We start from the raw sequence: 21,383 nt of genomic DNA, 5'->3' as shown, positions 1-21,383 counted from the left end.
AGACACAGGGAGAATGTGCGCACTCTGCACAGCTGCAGAGGCTGGAATCAAACCCACATCCCCAGTACTGTGAGGCAGCAGTGATAACCACTGAGCCACCATGCCACCCCTAATGGTACAACACTAAAAGTGCTATAAGACATTCCCTTCTAATATAATCTCACATTGTAGTCTACATATGAATTTCACTCACAAAAAAAAACAAAACAGTACAGCACAGGAATGGGCCCTTTGACCCACTAAGACTGCACCCCTGATATATGATCCCTTTCTAACTTAAAAACCTTTTGCTTCTACAGTCTCTTGCATCTCTCTGCTCACTGTCAAGATGTCTCTTAAATATTGCTATTGTATCTGCCTCCACGTCCTCTGGTAGCACATTCCAGACACTTACCATTCTATGTCTTAAAAAAACCTGAATTTGACATCTCTTTTAAACTCATTCACTTTTACCTTAAACTTCTGCCCTTAATATTTGACATTTCTATCCTGCGAAGAAGACTGACTATCCATTCTATTAATGCCTGTCATAATATTGTCAATCTGTATCAGGTTAACCTCATCTTCAACATTCAGGTGCAAACAAACCAACTTTCTCCGTCTCATTTCATGGTTAATACCCTTTAAAGCAGGTAATATTCTAGAAAACCGTTTCTCAACCTTCTCCAATGCGTCCACCTCCTCTGGTAGTGTGGCAACCAGAACTGTTCGTAATATTCCAAATGTGATTTAATAGAAGTTCTATACATCTGCAACATGACTTCTCAATTTTTATACCCTATGCTCTGGCTACAAGCACTCACAAGCCTTCTTGACCATCTGAACCTTCTTGTCACTTTCAGAGGACTATGGACCTGTAGACCAAGATCTCTCTGTATTTTGATGCTATTAAGGATTCTGTAATTTACTGTATACTGCCCTCCTGCATTAGGTAACCCAAAATGCATCACCTCATATTTGTGATGATTACATTCCATTTCTCTGCCCAAGTCTTTAGCCTATCTATATCCTGCTGTATCCTCCAGCAATCCTGCCCACTATCTGCAGCTCCCCAATCTTTGTATCATCTGCAAAGTTACTAATCAGGTTACATATGTTCTTTTCCAAATCACTTATCTGTATTGAGGTCTCAGCACTGATCCCTACAGTACATCACTGGTCACAGATCTCTAATCTGAAAAATACCCTTCCACCACAACTCTGTCTTCTATAACTTAGTCAGTTATGTATCCAGTTTACTAGCTCACTCACAGAGGACATGCTGGAGAACCTTATGTGCTGCAAAAATGTGTGGCAATATTGCAAAACTGTGGCTGGGTTGATAGACCGACACTGCTGATGGGAAGTACTTCAGAAATGGTTTTCGGCAAAACACCTGGTCAGGTGTACTATTCTTTATGTTCTAATGGTGACAACAACTGACTTACTTTACATAATGCCTTTAAAGTAGTAAAACGTATAAAATGATGAGTTATTAAAAAAAGTTTGGACAAAAAATAGGTTTAACTGGAAGGAAGACTATAGAAGCTGAAAGATCTGGGGAGGGTATTCCAGCACATTGTTCTCAGACAGATGATGCATGTCTGCTACGAGAAAAGCAATTAAAAATAGGAATATGCGAGATCCAAGATGGCGGCGACTCAGCAAGTCTGAGTTTACAGTGCTCTTCCCAAAACCTGGGTAAAGTGAGTTACTCACCCCCACCACACTTACCAAACCACCCAAAAAAATTTTCTAACCTTAATTAGCTGTTTACTATTATATTTAAGCAGTTTAATATTAAGTGGATAATGAGTAAACCAAAGGGATCCCGCAGCTCTCAGAAAACAAAGACCCCTCCCCCACCCTCCTCTCCTCCTCCGGCTGCAGCTGATGTAAAAACAGGCCTTGAAGAGATGATTGCCAGGTTGGAAACGACACTCGTCAATTTCATCGCAGAATCCAGACAGAGATGGAATGCATTCGAAGAAAAGTTACAAAAGTACAGCCAGGCTCTCGAGGAATTACAGGGCCGAGTGAAGGGGGCGGAGCTAAAGGCCACGACCTCCGAGGCTGCAGCACAAACAGCTGCAGAACAGGTGCCAGCTCTGGAGCAGAGAGTCCGGGCCTTTGAAATCTACATGGATGACCTGGATAATAGAAATCGGAGAAAGAATATCCGTCTTCTGGGCCTCCCTGAACAAGAAGAGAAGGGACAGTTAGCAGTATTTCTGGAGCGATGGTTGCCCCAGCTTTTAAACCTGGGGGCAGAAACTGACCGGGTAAGGGTGGAGTGGGCCTACCGGGTCGCTGTACGCGGATCTGGCCCAAACCAGCGCCCACGCCCGGTCCTGTTCCGGCTGCAGAGTTATAGGGAGAGGCAGATACTCCTGGATGCCTCCAGAAATCTTGGAAAGGATCCTAAAGCTATGATTCATGAAGGATCCAAGATTATGTTATTTCAGGACTTCTCCCCGGCTTTGGCACGAAGGAGGAAGGCGTTTGATGAGGTGAAGAAATGTCTAAGGAACTTAAATATTCAATACACCTTACGCTACCCAGCGACGTTATGCTTTACCCACGAAGGATCCGAGTATAATTTTAGATCACCAGAAGAGGCTAAGGAACTTTTAGACTCGTTTAAATAAATCGTAAGAGACAATTTATGTTGGCTTGCCTCTTCCACACTCCGTGGGGAGAAATGGATACTTTACTCTACTTTACTTTTGCTTCTGGGAGCAGGGTTGTCTTCTCTTGCTATTTTATGTTATTATACTTAATTGTAATTTGTTGGAGTTGTAATTTTATAGTTATGTGTGTTTGTACGTGGCATTGATGCTATCAGATATACTCAGGTATGGGTGGGGAGGGGTGGGGGTGGGGCGCTCACTGTCAATTCTAGCTCGGTATTATATCTAAATCCTATTAAGGAGCGCCCAGGTCAAGGGTGGGACACTGTTTGGGAGAGGATATGGTGCACCTTTAGAAAGGAAGTAAGGCCCCCTGAGAACAAGGGGGAGGATCTCCATTCAAACATGTTTTATTTTTTTTGTTCTTATTGTTTGGAAATAGTTTCCTTTTTATTATACTGTTATGAGTGTATTAGAGAACATTTTCTCTTGTTTGAAGGATGTAAGTGACTCAACTATACACTCTGGATAATTGTGGATTAGATTAGTAGTTAACTGAGTTTCATTGTTTTTCTTTCTTCTTTAGTATCATTCCTTTGAATTTTGATGATTATATATTTAAGATCTATTTTTATATTAATGTTTGTGCTTGAAAGTTCTGTTTATTTTTGTAAATCTGTCAAAATATTAAATTTCTAATAAAAATATCTTTAAAAAAAAATAGGAATATGCAACAGGCCAGAATTGATCATTTGGTGTACTTTCAGATGATTCTAGAACTGGAAGGCATTAGACAGACAGCTAAAGGGGAGGGCAAGGAGGAATTTCAAAATAACAATTTTTAAATCAGTAGAAGTGATGGATCTCACTTGGAATCCAATGAATGTTGCTCCATAGAATATTTCAGTATGATATTTCAGACTGCCCAAGGAAACACGAGTCCATTAGCAGTCCAGAACAACATAATCGTAGAACCACGTCACATGTTACAGAGAAATCTATTCACTCAAGTAATTATACTCCTTTTTAAACACTGTCCCACTGTTATTCTGCAATTATAAGTATGTTGATTTGGTTAAGTTAGGTTGAATTGTATTTATCTTCCTGTTTTACCAATATGTCAATCTTAATTATAATAGGTTATAGTCCAACAGGTTTAATTGGGAATACTAGCTTTTGGAGCACTGCTCCTTCATTAGGTGGTTGAGGAGTACACAATTGTAAGACACAGAATTTATAGCAAAAGTTTACAGTGTGATGTTACTGAAATTATACACCCTTTTTTTACATCACAAAACTCTTTTTTTAAAAGTTACACTCTCAGGTTAACTTTAACAATTGGTGTCAGCCCAGATGACGTGTTGAAGGTGTTAGCCCCCTGAGCGCTGCTGTCTGTGCCATAATGTTTAGACTGATTCTAATCTAAAAAATGAATTAACGCAATCTTCCACGTAAGATTCTGTTAATTCATTTTTTAGATTAGAATCAGTCTAATCATTATGGCACAGTCAGCAGCAAATCTTGGCTGACACCAATTGTTAAGTTAATCTGAGAATGTAACTTTTAAAAAAAAAGTTTTGTGATTTACAACTGAAAGAAGTGAAACTAACGTGGTTATTCTAACAGCTGAAGGACTTAACAAACAATCAAGGTATTTTTCAATGTATAATTTCAGTTACATCACACTGTAAATTTTTGCTATAAGTTCTGTATCTTACAATCGTGCACTCCACAACCACCTGATGAAGAAGCAGCTGTTGCACTATAACCTGGTGTTGTGTGATTTTTAACTTTGTTCACCCCAGTCCAACACCAGTATCTCCAAATCTTAATTATAATAATCAGTTTCACCTAGACTTATCAAATAATCTTACAGGAATCTAGATGTTTCATAGAATTGTTACTGTTTAGAAGGAGGCAATTTCATCCGTTGTGTCAGCATTGGTTGTAAGGTTAAGTCAATGTCTTACCCAGTTGTCAATCACAAATTATGTAGATTTTGCAAACGTTACAGCAAAGGACAGGTTTAGGTTCTGCTCAACTGTTCATGTAAGTTGCAAGCATTATAATAAACAACAACCAACAACAGAATACAATTAGTTCAAAAGTAATTTTTACTCAACAAAAATAATCATAATCTTAACTAAGCATCTGGTGACAGGAGAGAAGACAAAACTTTCCAGTGGCATGGCTGATAACTCAAATATTTAGTTCCTCTGCTGTTTTAAAAGCAAATTTGTAAATATCTATAACGAAGAATGGATGTTGGTACTGTTTGTGGCACTGTTGTGAACTTACACCCAAAATACGCTTGAAATTGCAGTTCAGGTTGCCACCAAAATTCAGACAGCATACTCCAAAACAATAACTGATCTACATATAAGGCCTTTAACAAAAAAGTTTGAAGACTCTTCAGAGTGGCATTAATAAACAAAATGTGACACTAAATGGATAAAGAAATATTAGGGTGGATAACTTAAAGGCTTAGTCAAAGACATTACTCTTTTAAGGTATTTCTGAAAATTAATGTGAGGTGGGGAGGTACAGGAAAGGAATTTAATTCTCCAGAACTTGGGGACCAGGCAGCCAATAGTGGAGCAGTTAGAATCAGGTGCTGAAGTCATGGGATGTCAGATGCTTTGAAAAATTGTAGGGCTAGAGAAAATTATAATTCGGGAGGGATGAGGCCATCTAGGGATTTGAATTCAGAGATGAGGATTCTTAAATCATTGCTTAACCAAGAATCAAATGGACCTGTATTGCAGGGGCAATGGACGAAGATTTGTTTGCAGATTAGGACAGAGGCAGCAGTTTTTTTAATGATGTCTGGTTTATGGATGGTAGGGCATGGAAGTTCATCAGACAATTTGTAGAAAAGTTCATCTAGAGTTGGCAAAGGTATAAATATGAGTATCAACAAATGGGTCAGGGTCATTTGGGCAATATTATGAGAGGTGGGACTAGATGGTTTAACCATGGCACAGGCATGGGATTTGAAGGTCAACTTCAGTTCAAATGTAATGTCAAGCTTGAGAACAGTCTGCCTCAAGAACAAAACATAAAACCTCCCTTACATTAGCGTAGATTATAATTGATTTATTTTTCTTTCTATTAAGATTTCTTTGTGTTTTAAGCTTGGTAAACAAGTATTGGTGGCATGGTAGCTCAGTGGTTAGCACTGCTGCCTCACAGCGCCAGGGGCCCAGGTTCAATTTCAGCCTCGGGTGATTGTCTGCGTGGACTTTGCATGTTGTTCCCCCACGTTCACATGGGTATCTGCTAAGTGCTCTGGCAAATCAGGTGGATTGGCCATGCTAAAGTGTCTAAAGTGATCAGGGATGTACAGGTTAGATGCATTAGCCATACAGGGATGGGGTATGAGTCTGAGTGGGAAACTGTTCAGAAGGTCTGTGTGGACATATATTTACGCACTGTGGGGATTCCATGGAAGTATAGCTTTCCTAACATAATTAAAAAGTTGCAATGTGAGTGTGATTTATGATCACTGAACATTTTTTTTAAAAAGCTCTGAATCATTTGTCCTGTCATAGAAACTGAACCATGCTGTAATACATGAGTGTAACAAAATTACACAATTGTCACCAACTTTATAAGAACTCAAACCTTCTAGCAGGTGTTAATAAATAGTAACTGCAAACAAAAGCTTTGCATTATCCCCAGAAACTGGACTAGGCTGGAAATTGAGAGTTGTTGTTTCACCACTTCTGCAATACTGTCTGAAATCAATCAACTCCATGCAGATTGATAATCAATCTTCCTAGTTTAGATGGCTTAGCACCACAATGGGCTTTCAAGTAAATAACGTTGGCGCTGGGCCAAACACGACGTACCAACTAACCATGTTCAATTCAGCAACTTTATTGTTGAAAATAAGATGTAACAGCCCTCTGTAAACTGCAGCAGGAAGTCAGTTTATGTAGATAAATGTGCCTTACTGTAGCAGGTGAGATAATGAAATTGTCTGTTGTTACCAAAGTTGTGTATAGTTCAACAATTTAGAATTTGATTTCCTAGTCCTCAGGTCAGAAATTCCAGACATTTTTCTAAAGCGTTTTAAAGATTGGTAACCAGTGACATTCCCCCACTTGGCAATAATGCTGTCACAAATGCATCATACATCTCTAATTCAGAAAAGATGATCATCATTCCTGTGTTACCAACAAAATGCTGTCACTGGGAAGATAACCTAAATTACTGACAATTTATAAATGCAAGTTGTTATTTGAATTACTCTTGGTGCTCTTGTCATACTCACTGGTAACTTTCATGTTGTATCTTGCAAATCTCAGTTGAGATGGCTTCAGGAAATGGCAGTCACTGGCATTCTCAAAGTTGCTGGTTCACAATTACAGACTATGTTTGAGATATTGCTGCTATATCCTCTTTCCCACAGCACAGCTTCCCAAGCACATTATCCTCCTGTTCCAGGAGGCCCTCTTTTTGATCCTTTTCTGTTTTGCTGCTCTTCAGCTCAGGTATCCTTGACAACACTGACTGCTGTTAATTTTAAAAATGAGTCATGAACTGAATGATGTCATAAGATGCTGACTTTTAATTTCAGTGCCATTGTTGCCCAGCTGGATCCAAGCCCCTTCAAGATTGCCCAAAATGTGCCTGTTAAAGTAGCACATATTCTGTGTGTAGATCTGAGAATGGCATGCTACCGAAGCTTTAAATCTCACCATGTGATCCAAAGTGTTGAGAGGTTAAATTCAGGCTTGAACTCTCAGTCTTGGTTTCTATTTAAATTTCACACATATGGAATCTGCAATTTTAGCTTTTCTTATTTTACCTGTTCAAACTCTATCACAAAATTGAAAAACAATGACTTGTGTCTTCCAGGATTGGATTGATAAGTAGAAGTAATATTTGTTGCACACTTGTGCCAGGTAATGACCATTACAAACCAGATATAACCTAACTATTTCCTCTTGATGTTGAATAGCATTGTCATTGTCAAACCTCCCACTTTCAATACCCTGGGGGTTCCCCTTGACCAGAAACTGAATGGACCAGCTTTATAAATACCATGGCTACAAGAGCAGATTAGAGGCAAGGAATCTTATAGTCAATAGCTTACTACCTGTCTCCCCATAACTTATTCACCATCTACAAGGCACAATTCGTGAATATGACAGAGTACTTTCCATTTGCCTGGATAAGTGTACCTGCAAAAACATTCAAAGTTTGACACCATTCAGGACACAGCAGCCCAGTTGAATGGTACTCCTTCCACTACCATCAACCTCCATCACCAAAGCACAGGGACAGCTATATGTGCCATCAAAAAAATGTACTGCAGCAATACACGATGGCTTATTAGAAAGCATCTTCCAAAGCTACTACCTTTACTATCTAGATGGATACAGGCAGCAGGTATATGGAATTATCACTGTTGTACAGAATATATCAATAGTCAGCACAAAATTGAAGACAGCACCTTATTCAGTCCATGACTCATTTTTAAACTTAACAGCAGTGAGTGTTGTCAAGGATACCTGAACTGATGAGCAAATATGCAGGGAGATGTCTGTAAAAATGTCGGGAATCATGGTGGCTCAGTGGTTAGCGCTGCTGCCTCACAGCGCCAGGGACCCAGATTTGATTCCAGCCTGGGATGACTATCCATGTGGAGTTTGTACATTCTCTCTGTGTCTGCATGGGTTTTGTTCAGGTGCTCCAGTTTCCTCCCACAACCCAAAGATGCACGGTTTCGGTGAATCGGCCAAGCTAAATTGCCCACAATGTTCAGGGATGTATAAGTTAGGTGCATTAGTCAAGGAGGACTGCAGATGCAGGTGATCAGAGTCAAGATTGTGGTACTGGAAAAGCATAGCAGGTCAGGCAGCATCTGACATGCAGGAAAATCAACATTTTGGACATAAACCCCTGGCATTCCTGATGAAGAGCTTATGCCTGAACTATTGATTCTACTGCTCCTTGGATGCTGTCTGACATGCTGGGCTTTTTCAGCACCACACTCTTGACGGCATTAGTCATGGGTAAATATAGGATAATAGGGTAGGGAAATGGGTCTGGGTGGGTTACTCTTAAGAGGGTCGGTGTGGGCCTGTTGGACTGAAGGGCCTGTTTCCATACAGTAGAAATTCTATGAATAATAGGATTATAATAGTCGAGGATTTTAACTATGGAAGTGTCATAGTGTTAAGGGCTTCAATGAGGAGGAATTTAAGTCTGTTTTAGAAAATTTTTTTGATCAAGATGTTGAGAAGGAGCAAAACTCAACTTTCTTTTGGGAAATTCTATTAGTTTTAGATACTTGTGAAAAAAGATAGGCCTTGTATGAACATTAAAATTGTAAATTAGAGCAAGACCAATTTTGACTATCAGACTGGAACTTTCAAACTTGATTAGGATGAGCTACTCACAGGTAAAGAGATGACTGGCTAGTGTGAGGATTTCAAAAGCAAGATAATGAGAGTTCAGAGGCAGTATATGTTCCCTTGAGGAGTATGGGGAGTAAGGGCACACTTAAAAGGGAAATCAGGACAACAAAAAGGGATATGAGGTAACTTTGGTAGATAGAGTTAAGGAGAATCCAAAGAGATTCTACAAGTACACTAAAGGCAAAAGAGCAACTATAGACAGAATAGGGCCCCTTAAAGATCAACTAGGCCATCTATGTGTGGAACCATAGGAGATGGGTGAGATACTAAACAAATACTTTGCATCAGTTTTTACTGTGGAGAAAGTCCTAGAAACTAAGAAGGTTGAGGAAATAGTGATGTGTGGAAAAGAGTCCACATTACAGAAGAGGAGGTGCTGGAGGTCTTAAGATTCATAAAGGTAAATAAATTACCGGCACCTAATTAAGCATATCCTAAGATATTATTTGAAGTTAGGGAAGAAACTGTGGAGCGGAAAGGTGTGGTGCTGGAAAAGCACAGCTGGTCAGACAGAATCTGTAGAGCATTCGGGCCTGATGAAGGGGTCATGCCAGAAACATTGATTCACCTGCACCTTGGATATTGCCTGACCAGCTGTGCTTTTCCAGCGTCACGCTTTTCGACTCTGATCTCCAGCATCTGCAGTCCTTACTTCTCCTAAGAAGTTGTGGAGCCCCTAGCAGAGATATTTATAGCATCTGCTGCCATGGCTGTGGTGCCAGAAGACTGGAGATTTGCTAATGATGTGCCTTTATTTAAGCAAGGCTGTAAGGAAAAGCCCAGGAACAACAAAATGATGACACTGACGTCAGTAGTGGGTAGGTTGTTTGAGGAGATTTTGATAGATAAGATTTATATGCATTTAGGCAGGCAAGGACTGATTAGGGATAGTGGCTTTATGGTATAGCTTTATGCATGTGAAATTGTGTCTCACAAACTGATTGAGTTTTTCAAGGAGTCAAAAAGTCATTCATCAGCAGGGGGTAAAACTGAAATGTTGACTCTCCTGCTCCTCGGATGCTGCCTGATCTGCTCTGCTTTTCCAGCGTCACACTTTTTGACTGATCTCCAGCATCTGCAGTCCTCACTTTCTCTGAGTTTTTTGAAGACTTGACCAAGAAGGGCAGCACGATGGCACAGCAGTTAGCACTGCTGCCTCACAGCGCCAGAGACCCGGGTTCAATTCCCGCCTTAGGCAACTGCCTGTGTGGAGTTTGCACATTCTCCCTGCGTCTGCGTGGGTTTCCTCTGGGTGCTCCGGTTTCCTCCCACAGTCCAAAAATGTGCAGGCTTGGTGAATTGGTCATGCTAAATTGCCCGTAGTGTTAGGTGAAGTGATATATGTAGGTCAATGGGTGGGTTGCGCTTTGGCGGGTTGGTGTGTACTTGTTGGCCTGAAGGGCCTGTCTCCACACTGTAAGTAGTCTAATCTAAAACAGAAGAAGACAGATGAGGACAAAGTGGAAAACGTTGTCTACATGGACTTTAGCAAGGCTTTCAACAAGGTTCTGTGTTGCAGACTGCATAATAAAGTTAAATCACATGGGAGTATAAGGAGAGCTAAATGGCAGGAAGCAGAGGCTGGTGGTAGAGGATTGTTTATCAGACAGGAGGCCAGTGGCCACCAGTGTTCCGGCATGATCAGTGCAGGGTCTATTGTTGTTTTTCATTTGTACAAACAATTTAGGTGAGAATAGAGGTAGTGTGACAAAAACATTGGTGGTATTGTGGACAGTAAAGAAAGTTATCTAAGAGTACAAGGGGATCTTGATCAGCTGGGTCAATGGGCCAAGAAATGACAGATAGATTTTGATTTCAATAAATGCAATGTATGCCATTTTGGTAAGTCAAACCGGGGCAGGACTTACACAGTTAATGGTGGTGCCATGGGGAGTGTTGTTGAGTAGAGAGACCGAAGGGTTCCGGTATATAGTCCTTTGAAAGTAGCATCACAGGTGGATAGGGTGGTGAAGAAGACATTTGGTACACTTGCCTTTTTCGTCAGAGCATTGAGCAAAGAAGTTGGGACATCATGTTGCAGCTGTATGGGATATTGGTAAGGCCACATTTGGAGTACTGCGTACAGTTCTGGTCGTTCTGCTACAGGAAAGATATTAAATTGAAAATGGTGTGGAAAAGAATTACAAATATGTTACTGCAACTGGAGGATATGATTTATAAACAGAAACTGGTTAAGCTGGGACTTTTTTTCCCTGGAGCATAGGAGGTTGAGGTGTGACTTTTTAGCGGCTTATAAAATCATGAGTGTCACAGATAAGACGAATAACAAAGGTTTTTTTTCCCTAGTGCAGGGAAGCTCAACTGGTGAGTGTAGTTTTAAAATAAGAGGGGAAAGATTTAAAGGGTCCTGAGGGGCAACCTTTTTATGTACAGAGTGGTGTGTCAATACAAAATGAACAAAAGGAAGTGGTAGGTGCAAGTACAGTTAGATTATTTAAAAGACATTTGGACTAGAACATGAAGAGAAAAGGTTTGGCGGGATATGGGCCAAAGGCAGGCTAATGATCTAATTTAGTTTCAGAAACCTCATTGGCAGGAATGAGTTAGACAGAAGTGTCTGTTTCCGTGCTGTATAACTCTATGACATCAGCCAATTTGTACACAGCAACTCCACAAACAGTGGTGTAATCATGACCAGATAAACTGATTTTGAGGTGTTGTCGAAGAGGTAAATGAAATGTCATGAGTTCTTTTACAAGTTTCTGAGAGGATGGATAGGCCTATCTCATTTAACAGGTCTCCAGGAGTACTGCACTGGATGCTGACCTGATTTTGTGCTGAATTCTTAGACATAATTGAATTTATAACCGGTTTTAACAATATGACTCAGAGGTGAGAGTGGTACCAATAGGGTCACAGCTAACACAGGTAGGGGAATCATTGGCAATGCTGCCTGATCAGAGGCTAAGAGACTAGAAGATATGTGAATGTTGTTAGCTGTGAAAGGTTCAAAGGAAGATTTAGAACTTCATTACAGTGATCAGTCTTTCTAGCCTTGAGTTTAACCCAGCCCAACCAGTGTGAATAACATTGGTGGGATGTTAAAATGGTAGCGCATCACCTGAATATTTACATCACCGTTTTAATTGTTCAGAACTTGGGCATGACTGGATCTGCTTAGCATGCTGCACTGGAGGTTCAGTGGTGTTATGGTTATTATGACATGATTTTTAACTTCAAATATAAAAGTACACATTGCATCAATGCCTCATTGAAACTCTGAGAGAGACAGCAGAGTGACCAGAAAAGAGAAGCAAAAATGTTCTCTTAAATTCTGTGAGACACAGGAATGTTGCTTCCAGTCTCACAAGGTTCTCAGCCCTGGATTTCTCTCTCAGTCCCAGCATTCCTAGCTGTTAGGAGTACTCTGTCACTGCTGTAACTTTATGCTGAGGGACTAATTTGTATGAGTTCCTCACCAAGTCTGCCTGTTGCATAAACTCACACTCCCACCCACCAATATTGACACCCTCTTGACTTTAGTGTAGGGAAGTTAAGAGAGGGCTATTCAGAAGAATTAAAATGAGCTGGACTCATTCCTTGAGCTGGTCTCGATTAAGCATCATACTCAGTACCCTATAGGATTTCCCAACTGTCCTGAATGTTGTCCAAATTATAATACTGACTTGTATGTTTTAATCCTGTGGCACAAATTCACGTTTTGAGTTGCATGTCAATACTGTACTGTATTAATAATGCATGCCCAGGCCTGTTGTTAGACACAAAATATGTAAGCAGTTACCAACTTTTGGACAATTGTGCTTAAAATCAAAGCCATCAATAAGTCAAAGGCCATTTAGGTTTAATAACACTTTGGTTTTTATAATGAAGCAGAATTTGAACAGAATATCAAAATTGTTTGAATGCATTTATCATGTTGCTGAACATCTGACAATGTTGCTTCATTCATCGACTAGGACATGGAGTACAAAAGTATACAAAACCATATTGTAGCTACATAAAACCCTTGTTAGGCTGGATTTGAAATATTGTATGCAGTTTTGGTTGCCACACTGCCAGGAGGATGTGGAAGCTTTGGAGAGAGTGCAGAGAAGGTTCACCAGGATGTTGCATGGTCTCGAGGACATTAGCTATGAGGAAAGGTTACAAAGAGTGGGGTTAATTTCATTGTGTTAAGGCGCTGAGGTTGAACCCCTCTGCCAATTAAAACCAAGAAAGGCTTGCCTCATCTCACAATCTGGTAGGAGTGTGAGTGAATGAAAGAAAACTCCTAATTTCCATTATTTAAAGAAAAGTAACAATTTATTTTCCTAACTCTAAAAGTGAACTTTAAACAAAACTGTTAACAAACCAAACACTCTTTCACCTAACTAATCACTATCCCTTAACTGAACACAATTCTATTAGTATGCTGTTCCAATAATACAATTATTAAACAGTATATTAACTTAATCTTAAATCCGCACAATCTTTTGTGCTGCCTTCCTTCTGGTCTTCTGATTCGGCTATGGATCCCTGGGTTCTGATTATTCTCCCTGAGTCTTCTTTCATCTTATTGCAAGTGTTTTTACAGGAAACGGCACATTTTGAAAGCAAGATATCTAGTTCTTCGGATGGCCTTTGCTGTCTGGTTCTACAGCAATTGCTATGTAATTCAGAGGCAGTTGCTCTGACCAATTCTCAAATGCCCACATTTTTTGTACCTGCAACATCGTTCCCTCTCATTATTCTGATGTAGTCAATATAATAAATTCAATCTCAATTGGGTTTTAGTACCCTGGGCATAAGTTAATTGGTTAAATTTGAATTGTTGTCAAAACAGCAAACAAAACACAGGTTTGGAACAACCCACCTCTTTGCTGTTGTGTTCTCGCAGCTGTGACTGTCCTTTAAATTTATTTTGCAATTCAGAAACAATTTTCTATCTTAAAGTGAGCATAAACTTTTTCGACTTCATAACAATTGGAAAGACGGTGGCTGAGAGGTGATTTGATTGACATCTATAAAATTATGAGAGGCATAGAAAGGGTGGATAGTCAGAGGCTTTTTCCCAGTGTTTAAGTTTCAGTCAGAAGGAGGCAACAGGTTCAAGGTGAGAGGGGTAAGTTTAAGGGAGATGTGCGAGGGAAGTTTTCATGCAGAGTGGTAGGAGCCTCGAGTGCACTGCCAGAAGAGGTGGTGGAAGCAGGCATACTGGCAACATTTAAGAAACATCTGGATGGTTACCTGAATGGGGGCGGGGGTAATAGGGGTATGGACTGAATAAGGGCAGAAAGTTTGTTTTTTTTCGTGTAGTTGGGGGATGATGATGGGCACAGGCTTGTAGGGTAGAAAGGCATGTTCCTGTGCTGTTCTTCTCCTTTGTACTTTTGACGGAACCAGGTAGAAATTGAAAAAAATGTCCATATTATTTTGTTTTCTTTTTGTTCACCAAACTGTAAATAGAAAAGAGTTCTGACAATCCTTTCTTCTGTTTCAGAAAAGGCGACGGCGGATTGATCGAAGCATGATAGGGGAGCCAACTAACTTTGTTCACACAGCCCATGTAGGATCAGGAGATGTCTTTAATAGTGGAATGAACTCCGTGAGTGCCAATACTTCCCTTTGATATAATATTGCAAAAGTAGATTGAATAGATTTACTTCTAGGTTAAACCATCTCTCGTTGTTTTGATTTGATAATTTTCTTTACTCCCCTGTTGTTTCATTTCCTCTCTGGCAATGAATGTTTATTCTGAGCACATAATCCTCATATGTCCTGTCATCTCCGAGATAATTTGCCATTTGTCCTTTCTTAGAATGTGAGCAAGGAAGTAGAGTACTGACAGATATCTGAGAACTGGTCCATCACTGCCAAATCTGATCCTGTTATAACCTGAAATAACTCCACGGAGGCCAGTCTTCTCTCACTCAGTCACCCTTTATACCGGAGGTGAGAATTGATGCAGATGAGGCAATAGCAAGAGGTAGACCAGCTAGTGGGAAGGAATTTCCTGGGAAGGAACCAAGGGATCAGTTAAAGTGTGTTTGCTTTAATGCAAGGAGTATCAGAAATAAAAGTGATGAACTTAGAGCATGGATTGCGGCCATAACAGAGACATAGGTTTCTCAGGAGCAGGAATGGTTGCTGGATGTTCCAGGGTTTAGAGCATTTAAAAAGAATAGGGAGGGGGGAAAAGAGGAGGGGGTGTAGCACCACTAATCAGAGAGCTACACCCCCTCACAGCTACAGAAGCTTCTATTGTCGAGGACGATCTGCCTACCAAGTCAGTATGAGTGGAAATTAATAACAGCAAGGGAGCAGTCACGTCGTTAGGGATTTACTACAGGCCCCCCAATAGTAGCAGGGAGATTGAAGAAAGCATAGGTCGGCAAATTTTGGAAAAGTGTGGACGTAGTAGAGTTTTTGTAATGAGTAACTTTAACTTTCCCAATTTTGATTGGAACCTCCTTCGAGCAGAAGATTTGAATGGAGCTGGTTTTGTAAGGTGTGTTCAGGAGGGTTCCCTAACTCAGTACATTGACAGGCTGACGAGGGGAGAGACCATTTTAGACTTGGTACTCAGAAACTAGCCATAAACTAGCTATAAGATCTTGTGGTGGGAGAGCATTTTGGTGATAGTGACCACAACTGCTTCACATTCTACATAGCTATGGAGAAGGAGAGGATTAGGCAAAATGGGAGGATATTTAATTGGGGAAGAGGAAACTATGATGCGATTAGACATGAGTTAGGAAGCAAGGACTAGGAGCAATTGTTCCATGGTAAAGGCACTATAGATATGTGGAGACTGTTTAAGGAACAGTTGTTGCGAGTGATGAATAAATATGTCCTCTGAGACAGGCAAGAAGGGATAAAATAAAGGAACCTTGGATGACGAGAGTGGTGGAGCTTCTTGTCAAAAGGAAGAAGGTAGCTTACATAAGGTGGATTACAGGCAGGTGAGGAAGGAGCTGAAAATGGTCTGAGGAGAGCCAGGAGGGGGTATGAGAAAGGCTTGGCAGAACAGATTAGGGAGAACACAAAGGCATTTTACACTTATGTGAGGAATAAGAGAATGGTCAAAGAAAGAGTAGGGCCGATCAGGGATAGCATAGGGTATTTTGTGTGGAGTCTGAGGAGGTAGAGGAAGCCCTAACTGAGTTTTTTGCTTCTGTCTTTACGAAAGAAACAAACTTTGTAGTGAATGAAACCTTTGAAGAGCAGGTATGAATGCTGAAATGCTTAGAGATAAAGGAAGCTGATGTGCTGAAAATTTTGTCAAACATTAAGAATGACAAGTCGCCAGGCCCGGACCAGATTTGTCCTCGGCTGCTGTGGGAAATGAGAAGTGCGATTGCTTCGCCACTTGCAAAGATCTTTGCATCCTCGCTCTCCACTGGAGTCTTAGCTGAGGACTGGAGAGAGGTAAATGTAATTCCTCTCTTCAAGAAAGGAAATAAGGAAGTCCCCAGCAATAACAGACCAGTAAGTCTCACGTCTGTTGTCTGCAAGGTGTTAGAAAGAATTCTGAGGGATAGGATTTATGACCATCTGGAAGAGCATGGCTTGATTAAATGCAGTCAACATGGCTTTGTGAGGGGAAGGTCATGCCTCCCAAACCTTATCGAGTTCTTTGAGGACGTGACTAGAAAAGCTGATGAGGGTCGAGCTGTGGATGCGGTGTATGTGGACTTCAGCAAGGCATTTGATAAGGTTCCCCATGGTAGGCTCATTCAGAAGGTCAGGAGGAATGGCATACAGGGGAACATAGCTGTCTGGATACAGAATTGGCTGGCCAACAGAAGACAGCGAGTGGTAGTAGAAGGAAAATATTCTGCCTGGAAGTCAGTGGTGAGTGGTGTTCCACAGGGCTCTGTCCTTGAGCCTCTAGTGTTTGTAATTTTTATTAATGATTGGATGAGGGGATTGAAGGATGAGTCAGCAAGTTTGCAGACGAAACAAAGGTTGGAGGTGTCGTTGACAGTATAGAGGACTGTTGTAGACTGCAACAGGACATTGACAAGATGCAGAGATGGGCTGAGAGGTGGCAGATGGAGTTCAACCTGGATAAATGCAAGGTGATGCATTTTGGAAGGTCAAACTTGAAAACTGAGTACAGGATTAAGGATAGGATTCTTGGCAGTGTGGAGGAACAGAGGGATCTTGGTGTGCAGGTATATAGATCCCTTAAAATGGCCACCCAAGTGGACATTGTTGTTAAGAAAGCATATGGTGTTTTGGCTTTCATTAACAGGGGGATTGAGTTTAAGAGTCGTGAGATCCTGTTGCAGCTCTGTAAAACTTTGGTTAGATCGCACTTGGAATACTGCGTCCAGTTCTGGTCTCCCTATTATAGGAAAGATGTGGCTGCTTTGCAGAGGGTTCAGAGGAGGTTTACCAGGATGCTGCCTGGACTAGAGGGCTTATCTTGTGAAGAGAGGTTGACTGAGCTCGGACTTTTTTCATTGGAGAAAAGGAGGAGAAGAGGGGACCTAATTGAGGTATACAAGATAATGAGAGGCATAGATAGAGTCAATAGCCAGAGACTATTTTCCAGGGCAGAAATGGCTAACACGAGGGGTCATAGTTTTAAGCTGGTTGGAGGATAGAAAAGAGGGGATGTCAGAGGTGGGTTCTTTACACAGAGAGTTGTGACAGCATTGCCAACAGCAGTTGGGGAAGCAAGGTCACTGGGGACATTTAAGAGACTGCTGGACATGCATATGGTCACAGAAATCTGAGAGTGCATACATGAGGATCAATGGTCGGCACAACATCGTGGGCTGAAGGGCCTGTTCTGTGCTGTACTGTTCTATGTTCTATTTGCATTGTACATAGACTAGAACCAATCCTGCGAGTGAGAAAAATCCCTGAGACTGCTATTTATTATATTTTGCCTAGCACCCATGTTGTATGTATGTGTGCAGGTGTGAGACACAATGAAAGACATAAGGAGTACAAATCTTTTTACAATTTCCACCACCAGGAAGAAATGAAACGCCCAAATGGCCAGTGACCAGCAGTACTCTTTAGGCGGCACAGTGGTTAGCGCTGCTGCCTCACAGCGCCAGGGACCTGGGTTCAATTCCTGCCTCAGGCGACTGACTGTGTGGAGTTTGCACGTTCTCCCCGTGTCTGCGTGGGTTTCCTCCGGGTGCTCCGGTTTCCTCCCGCAGTAACAAAGATGTGTGGGTCAGGTGAATTGGCCATGCTAAATTGCCCGTAGTGTTAAGTAAGGGGTAAATGTAGGTGGGTGGCGCTTCGGCGGGTCGGTGTGGACTTGTTGGGCCGAAGGGCCTGTTTCCACACTGTAAGTAATCTAATCTACTCTTCTTCGAGGGCAAGCTGCGTAATCAAACAGTAAAGGGGAGGGCAGGGATTAAATCAAAATAGAGTTGAAGGGGAAAATAATACACTCTACTCCCTGCGATGCCTACCTCCTGAGGACTGCTTTTTTATTTCAGGCTTCCCAAATAACAGCATGATGCCAGAAATGCTTTCCCCAATGACAGCTGCAAGCCAATTTCTTCAGGAACATGCTTTTCTCTTGTTACACTGAAGTAACTCCACAGAGATCAGTATCTCACCACCAAGTCACCCTTTATTTACATGTGTATTGTACTTGATACTGATCCAGCTCCCTCGGAGCTAGCTCTCAGAGTGAACAAGCTGTCTACACTCTTGTTTTTTTTTTTACAGAGGCTGGTATCCCATCACCAAGTTACCCTTTATTTACACATGGATGTTCTTGACACTGGTCCAGTTCCCTCACAGCCAGCTGTCAGAGTGAACAGAACCTCTGACATTCCTGTTCTTTTTTTTCTCTTTATTTTTTATTGCCCCCACACTATTATCTAACTGCAGTAGTGCAGTTGTGTGTGTGCAGGTGTGAGACACAGTGAAAGACACAAGGTGTACAAGCAGTGCCCTTGACATCAAAGGGCAATGCTGTGTGATCAAACAGTGAAGGGAAGGGCAGGGATTAAATCAAAATGGAGTTGGCGGGGAAAATAATGCACTTCACTCCGTGCAATGCCCACCTCTGAGACTGCTGTTTATTTTTTTCTTTTTTAAAATTTGCCCCCGCTCTACCGCTTAACTGCAGTAGTGCTTATTTTTCCCCAGCACCCATGTTGTGTGTGGGCAGGCATGAGACACAGTGAAAGACACCAGGCGTGCGAATCTTTATTCAAATTTCCACCACCAGGAAGAAAAGAAACACCTGGTGGCCTGTGACAAGCAATGCCCTTCACATCAAAGAGCAATGCTGTGTGATCAAACAGTGAAGGGGAAGGCAGGGATTTAATCAAAATCGGGTTGGAGGGGGAAATAATGAACTCCACTCCCTGCGGCGCCCACCTCTGAGACTATTGTTTATCTTTTTTTTTACCCCCACACTACCGCCTAACTGCGGTAACACTCCTGTTTACTTTCTTTTTTTTTTCTTTTTTGTTTTTTTCTTTTTTTTCCTTTTTTGCTCTGAGTGAGCAGAATCCCTGATGCTCCTTTTTTTTGTCTTTTTTATCCCCACACTACCACCTAACTATAGTCGTGCTTATTTTTTCTCCAGCTGTTGTGTGTGTGCAGGTGTGAGACACATTGAAAGACACCAGGTGTGCAAATCTTTATTCAAATTTCCACCACCAGGAAGAAAAGAAACACCCGAGTGGCCTGTGACAAGCAGTGCCCTTCACATCGAAGGGCAATGTTGTGTGATCAAACAGTGAAGGGGAGGGCAGGGATTAAACCAAATTGAGTTGGAGGGGGAAATAATGCACTCCAGTACCTGCGGTGCCCACCTCTGAGACTGCTGTTTATTTTTTGTTGTTGAGTCCTTGCACGCACACACACACTGATCCAGCTCCCTCAGAACCAGCACTCAGAGTGAACTGAACCTCTGACACTCCTGTTTATCTTTTTTTAGGAGAGTCCTTGAATACTGGTCCAGCTCCTTCAGAGCCATATCTTAGAGTGAGCAAGATATCTGACACTCCTGTTTTTATTTATTTATTTATTTATTTTAACCCCACACACACACACACACACGCACACACACTACCGCCTAACTGCGGTAGCGCTTATTCTTTCCCCAGCATCCATGTTGTGTGTTTGCAGGTGTGAGACACAAGGTGTATGAATCTTTATTCGGTTTCCACCACCAGGAAGAAAGGAAACATCCGAGTGGCCAGTGATAAGTAATGCCCTTCACATCAAAGGGCAGTGCTGTGTGATCAAACAGTGAAGGGGAAGGCAGGGATTTAATCAAAATAGAATTGGAGGGGGAAATAATGCGCTCCACTCTCTGCAGCGCCCACCTCTAAGACTACTGTTTTTTTTAATTTTCTCTTTTTTCTTTTTTTTCCTTTTTTTTCCTTTTAACCCCCACACTACAGCCTACCTGCAGCAGGAGACTGCTGTTTAAATTTTTTTTCCTTACCTCCACACTACCGCCTTGTTGCAGTAGTGCTTATTTTTTCCCCACCATCCCTGTCACATGTGTTCAGGTGTGAGACACAAGGCGTACGAGTCTTTATTCAATTTCCACCACCAGGAAGAAAGGAAACACCCGAGAGGCCAGTGACAAGCAGTGCCTTTCACAAAGGGCAATGCTGTGTGATCAAACAGTGAAGGGGAGGGCAGGGATTAAATCAAAATAGAGTTGGAGGGGGAAATAATGCACTCCACTCCCTGCGGTGCCCACCTCTGAGAGTGCTGTTTATTTATTTTTTCTTTTTTTTTCTTTTTTTCCTTTTAACCCCCAGACTACCGCCTAACTGCAGTAGGAGCCTGCTTTTTTGTTCTTTTTTTTCTTAAAGACAATGCTGTGTGAATACTCCTGTTTATTTTTTTAACGAAACATCCGACATGCAGTGTTTTTTTTTTGACAAGCAGTGCCCTTCACATCAAAACACTTCTATTTATTTATTTATTTATTTATTTAACACTCACGCTACCGTCTAACTGCAATAGTGCTTATTTTTTTCCCCAGCACCCATGGTGTGTGTGTGCAGGTGTGATACACAGTGAGAGACACAAAGTGCACGAATCTTTATTCAAATTCCACCACCAGGAAGTTAGGAAAACACCCGGATGGCCAGTGACAAGCAGTGCCCTTCACATCAAAGGGCAAAACTGCTGTTTATTTTTTTCTTCTTCTTTTTCTTTTTTCTTTTTTTTAATTAACCCACAAACTACCGCCTAACTGGGGTAGTGGTTATTTTTCCCCAGCACCTAGGGTGTGAGTGTGCAGGTGTGAGACACAGTGAGAGACACAAAGTGCACGAATCTTTATTCAATTTCCACCACCAGGAAAAGTAGGAAAACACCCGAGTGGCCTGTGACAAGCAGTGCCCTTCACATCAAAGGGCAATGCTGTGTGATC

General features: G+C 41.5%; 1 protein-coding gene across 3 annotated transcripts in view; it reads left to right on the top strand.

Moving 5' to 3' along the window:
• The window catches only part of cdc42se2 (CDC42 small effector 2), an 88,571-nt gene that overhangs the window by 37,279 nt on the left and 29,909 nt on the right, over positions 1 to 21,383 (top strand). For all 3 annotated transcript variants that reach the window (XM_060845481.1, XM_060845472.1, XM_060845491.1), the window contains exon 3: positions 14,499 to 14,603. In XM_060845481.1, coding sequence (XP_060701464.1) covers positions 14,499 to 14,603 — 105 coding nt within the window. The remainder of the gene's footprint in view (positions 1 to 14,498; positions 14,604 to 21,383) is intronic.

This window comes from Hemiscyllium ocellatum, chromosome 2, assembly GCF_020745735.1.
Source record: "Hemiscyllium ocellatum isolate sHemOce1 chromosome 2, sHemOce1.pat.X.cur, whole genome shotgun sequence".
In the NCBI taxonomy this organism is placed as follows: Eukaryota; Metazoa; Chordata; class Chondrichthyes; order Orectolobiformes; family Hemiscylliidae; genus Hemiscyllium; species Hemiscyllium ocellatum.
Note: the sequence above shows the minus strand (reverse complement) of the source record. Positions and strands in the feature narration are given on the sequence as shown.